The sequence below is a fragment of the Haliotis cracherodii genome, unplaced genomic scaffold (assembly GCF_022045235.1).
Source record: "Haliotis cracherodii isolate W230 unplaced genomic scaffold, xgHalCrac1.p SCAF_10, whole genome shotgun sequence".
NCBI lineage: Eukaryota > Metazoa > Mollusca > Gastropoda > Lepetellida > Haliotidae > Haliotis > Haliotis cracherodii.
In genome coordinates, this window is record NW_027266265.1 from 36,985,152 (window position 1) to 36,991,151 (window position 6,000).

General features: G+C 38.1%; 1 protein-coding gene across 1 annotated transcript in view; it reads right to left on the bottom strand.

The window, feature by feature from the left end:
• The window catches only part of LOC139450154 (acetylcholine receptor subunit alpha-L1-like), a 101,854-nt gene extending 96,176 nt beyond the window's left edge, over positions 1-5,678 (bottom strand). Inside the window, exon 1 of the mRNA XM_071231826.1 lies at positions 5,600-5,678. Coding sequence (XP_071087927.1) covers positions 5,600-5,663 — 64 coding nt within the window. The 5' untranslated portion in view covers positions 5,664-5,678. The remainder of the gene's footprint in view (positions 1-5,599) is intronic.
• Positions 5,679-6,000: the final 322 nt, after the last annotated feature.

A 6,000-nucleotide genomic window follows, 5' to 3' on the forward strand; every position in this document is an offset into this window, starting at 1 on the left:
TCTAGACAATTCTTGCCTGCTTCCATAATCAAATAAATATCAAAGTCAATCACTGGTCCAACTATGTGGCCCACGTCATGAATACTAACCAGTCCACGTCAACTTTGTTTAGTTAAACCGACGCGAAGGCGAATAAAAAACGTCAATTTCACACGGAAATTACCTGTTTGAAATCTCGTTACATTTCGACAGCTGGGAACCTTTTCTTCTTTATCTAAACGATATTGTAAACTGCGATTGATCGTAAGCTTCATTTGTCATCTCTCTAGGCTCATTTGCAGCTAGTCGATTTATAACTTAGCGCCCGTCTCCTATAACCATATTTCTCTGAACGTACCAAGTGGAGAGGTGCATTGATGTGGCTTTTTCCTGTGCCTACACAAACGAAGGGGCTGTTGTGATCGGGTAAATCTTTTACTCAGATTGTAAAAATAATTTCGATCACATCGCCAATTCTACGTCACGTGTGGAACTCATTAATTGTGGAAGAAAGATCTTGACAGATGTTTTATTTTGGTAACACCGTTTCTCGTTTAATGGCAATGTCTTTCTCGTTAATACAACAACTTGCATGCGCACGTTTCAAGTTTACATAATTAATTTCGAAGACAAGTTTAATGAACTCATTCGCGGAGGCCCTTAGGCAATACGCCGAAATTTCGAACAGCTTTGATACATGGTGCTAGTCTTGACTGCGCAAAAGTACATTCGTTATCTCTTTTTATAAACATGACAGAATTCAATAGTCAGTTTCGAATAGTCAGGTAACGCTAATACGGTATTCTATTTCGTACATGAAATCCTTTATTAATTTTAATCTTGGTACCATCGATTCCTGACTTCCAAATTGTTACACTCCGTGACCGGGATGTAAAACTGCTATAACAATCCTAGAGGTATCCGTTGCGGTGAAATTAATGAGATAATGTTGTTATCTTATCTGTAAACAACTCATTTTAAAGGAAACTAAGCACTGCACAGAGGAATCTTTCAGTTTACACAAAGTTTCATCAAAACAATTCTTACGAAGGACTTGTTTGTTTGCGTGGAACCTGCTTTTTCTAATATGATCAGATGAAGCGACTTTTGCTGACAACGGTATCAGATATACGCTTAACTGGTGAAACAAGTAAGAGTGAGTGAGTGAGTGAGTTGGGTTTAACGCCACTTTCAACAGTATTCCAGTTATATCGCAGCGTGTCAGCTTAATGTGGGAGGAAAGCCCGAAGTGATGCATGTCTCAGACGTTTACCACTTCGGTGAAACCAACGAGCACGGGTATGGTGCTGACAAACCTAGAAACATAATCGGGGCAACCGGGATTCGAACCCACAATCATAGGTTTCTGGCGCGCCCAAGGATCGCAACTCTGCACAGCGAATCGCGGCGCCTTAGACGACTGGGCCTCCCGTGCCCCCCGAAACTAGCCAGAGATAGCATTTTACCAAACATGAAGCAGAGAGGTACGAAGATATCAGAAACTCTGCACGGTTTAACAAAACCGTCTTTGTAGTCTTCAGGCTGAAATAAGTAACTGAATGTGGACTCATTTGCATTGCAGATGAATCCATAAAAGTAACGATTTTCTTAGAACTCTCTGATGTGCTTTGAGTGCCCTAGACACGGAAAAAGTTATCAAACTTTGTATCATTTCAATCATGACAAGGCCAGGCTGCCTTTCATGCTTTCAAGAATGGATCACCGAGCAAATACGAGATAATTGGTGCAAACTTTCAAACCCAAGGTTATGTTAACATTATTCTCAGGGCATACACAGGGTCTTCGGAGGTATTATTGAGATTGTGGGCGTCGCTTAACTCTGGGGGAAATAACACCAAGAAGTGGGAATCTACTACATGAATGATGTGATATAACGCCATGTTTTTCGGATGCAAGTTATGCTGGGATAACAAGAGTAGAAAAATACAAATCCCTATGAGGAATGGATGTACATGACCATTTTCCGTAAGCAAATAGCACGACGTGTGGTACTCACACTGCATATTATCAATCCTTATAAAAATACTCTCTCCCAGAAGAATTGTTGAAACATTGTAATTTTAACTCCATGAGGATATTTCAAATTTGATACGCATTTATCCGCCCAAATTGGCTGAAACAGAACCACACACTGTAACGGTTTAGTTTAGCATTCAAATATATATGAAACCTCTATATGTATATGTGTATTATTTAAGACTAAAATACGAGTGGGCGTTGTTCATCGTACAAAAAACACTGAATGGATAATAAACCATGAGGGGTACAGCCCTGAGTGGTGTGTTATTGTACGGTAAACAACTCCAACCCGTCCATTATTTCTGATATGAGATATCAACATTTTGTACAGACCGTTAAGGAGTTTTAAAAGTATTTACCTGCATTTTAATAATGATAACTCCCTGAATAGAATCCTACCTCGACAATGTCGGACAAGTTCGTTTTAATAGCAGATGATTTAAACGTTGATATTTCCCGCATATTCTCACAATCCACACGTCGTTAATCTGTATCTTTTCTCCCAATAACTATTGTCATATATCTTCCACTTTTTGGATGTGATCGTTCGGCCACTGTGTTTATCTGCGTTACACAACTAAATCTAAGGGAAACAACTCACAAGACACATACGTCTCAAACACAACGTCGTCCAATATACGACGTCATCAAATTGCGAATCTCCAGAATGTTCGAACGGAAATGACGTCATGACAGGAAAATGTTTTACAGTGCAATAAACCACACATCGTTCTTCATTGTTCTTTGCGACTGTTCCAGTAGCTATCTTATACCTATCAATACAAAATACATATATCATAACTGTACTCACGGCCAACAACACAGTTAGTCGAAGCCATTTACCAAAACTACATAATTTTACACAAGCAGTAAAATTTGGTTTCTCCTAACGCTGATATGGCTGTATTGACTGCAAACGGATGAACCAACTAGACAGCAAGGTTTGTGAAGGTCTGGAAACAAGCTAATGAGCGATTTCTTGTATCATGAGTTGCAAGTTTTCCTGTTTGTGTAAAAAGCTTACATGGCCCTGTGTATTGTGTGTGCCAACATATATTTTCAGTGGTTAGATCAACAGGTCTATACAAAACTGCAAATCACTCAATTTCACGACTTAAATGTGGTTTATTTCCGATTTCTCTAGTGACAATGTACTTCCAGACTCGCGGTTGTGTTTATGTATGACGTTGGAGTGGATAACTGCTGGTCTTTTGTGCCTTTACAAATTACTTCAAGAATTAAGTCTGAGATATGTAATCCTAAGAACCATCTTGAGTGCAACGTATTTTCCTTAAGCATTGTTACCATTGCAACACTGTGCTATGTTAACAGCATCAACGTTCTTGCATGGACATCGTCTGTGCCTAATGGGGTTGCACTAGTTATTAACCAGAATAAACTGGAGACTAACACAATATACCGAATCTAGTCTGTTCAGAACAGACAATTACTGAGATCCGTTTTTTTTTACAGTGCACAGTGTCCCTCAGTTTTTCTGTAGTCACATTCGTATCTCTTCGCTGTCAAAGAAATCTTAATAAAGGGCATGACAGTTCTCCCTTCTGGTCTTATGTGAGTGAATGTGGGTTAACGCTGCTTCGGACATAAAAAGGCATACGAAGGAGTTCAATTTCTTATAAAGGGCTGTTGTGTATCCTTGTTAAAGCTTGGTGTAAGAGGGGGTGGGGTAGCCTAGTTGTTGTAGCGTTCGCTCTTCAAGGCCCGTGTTCAATTTCCCACAGGGGAACAATGTGTGAAGCCCCTTCTTGTACCCCCCTCCCCCCACACACCTATGACATGACATTGTTAAAAGCTGCGTAAAACCCAACTCACACTCTCATTTGGCTAATGCCATATGTCACTAAGAACAGATACTGAGAGATGACTATCCAAATTTCTGGTGTCGAATCGTTTGCTCGAAGATTGATATGGCGTTTTAATTCACAAGGAGGAGGTAACTACGGTTACTGAAACTTATCGTCGAAAATCATCACTGTATGATCATATCTGTTATGATCGTAACCAACAGTATATAAAATACTGGTCCATGGTCACCTTCATCAATAACAACTTTTTGCCTTCCAATACTAATTTTACTGAAATGTTAAATCCATGCAAAAACAAGACAATCTCCATTTCCACACACAACCTTTTTATGTCATTCAGCCGCTAGATTTTCTATTTGTTTGATGCGTATGCTGTGCATAATGTGGCTTAAATAGTTACATTTTGAAAGATGACAAACCCTTGACTAGTCTCTTAGTATTTTATGTACTGTTGGTTGATTAAGTCTCTAATTTGTCTCATATTCTCCCTAACAGGGTTGAAACAATGTAATTGATAAAGGCAAAATGATATCAGTTCGATTTGTTGTCATTTCTGCAGTTAAATGTTGACACACAGACAGTAATAACATTGTTTGTTTGGTCAAGCGTTTTGACATATGATAACATATTTGTTTAATTATGTCAAAATTCTTTGTAACAAGTATACACAACATAGTGTTTAGATTGAATACTCCCACAGAAGAATCAATTATTATGTTTCTTTGATAAGGTATTCACCGAGTGACGTCAATGCAATCCTACTTCAAATCCTAGCCACCATGTTTCGTATTTTTTTCGTTTTTCAAACATTCTCTTCAAAATACTGGATTTAACTGCATCATTGTTATTGAAATACTTTACACATTCGTGTGCCAAAACGTGTTTAACATTTGATAAAATGCTTTTTCATACCTAGGAGGGATTTATTGCATAAAGTCTAGTCGTGTGGTGTACGTCGATAGGTTGATCTTGAAATTGTGCTGCGTCAAAATATGCGTCAATTTATTAAGGTATTCATGTGCTCTTTCACATAATGGATCCATAGAATGTGATCGATCATCACTTAATGAATTTCAGTTAATGTTGTTATCTGCACCACTTCTCGATGCTAGAGTTATTATGCATGATACAGATACAGAGAGTACAGTTAAGTATTCTGTGAACTCCCATCCTCTCTCGGATTTATTATAAGATGTGGATATACGTGTACACGTTTATCAAGCTTATATTCCTTTACTTGATAAGGAAATTTAGGCTTGCATTAATGTGTTCATAACCAGCTGTTTGGATAATGTCAGCTTTATTATAACATTAATAAAGCTTGATAAAGTCACAGAATGACATACAGTTGTAAGGATAGTAAATCTGTATCAGAATTTCAACAGCACAAATATTCAGCTCCATAAACATTTAAGTCTTTGAAAGGCATTTAGAAGTGATACACATAAGGAAGAGAATTTGTGGATGTCAACTACTTTATTATGAGGAACACTAATTATGTTCCTCAAAATAAAGAATTTCACATCCATAAATTCTCTTCCTCAAACATTTAGTCATGGAGTACATACGCGTGCGCATTGAAAATTGCTTCTGACAATACACGATATCTTTAAACGTATAATAAATATATAAACATATCCATAAGCATTAATACAATCATCAATGTATGTGTATGCATCCGAGAAAATTAGGCATATATTCAACCGATATTTTGTCAGTAAGAATCACAGGGTAAAATATCAAATGATACTCACCTGTATAAATACAGTCGAAAAGGGTAAGGAGAAGCAATGTAATCCATGGGCATCCCCCATTCATCGTTCTGGAGGCATATGTAGAAGCAAAGCCAGAGAAAAACGCTATAAGCAATGACCAGTTGCCCCAAATCCACAATCTGTTGAAATATTGTTTCAATTCACAGCATTCTTTTCGTAATTCCCACTGGACAGAGAAACGTAATATTCGACTTCAACAACAAGGGCAGCGGGCAGATTTGTGACGTCGATCTTTAGAAAGTTTGTAATTAGGCCTCATGCTGCCACCTGTGGCCGTAGTGTGCTGCGTTATTAAGCTAGCACTCGAAACAGGTGTCATCATGGTTCCATCTTCAAATTCTCCCGTTTCACTGTTCCCAGAAGGCTTTTCGGATGACAAG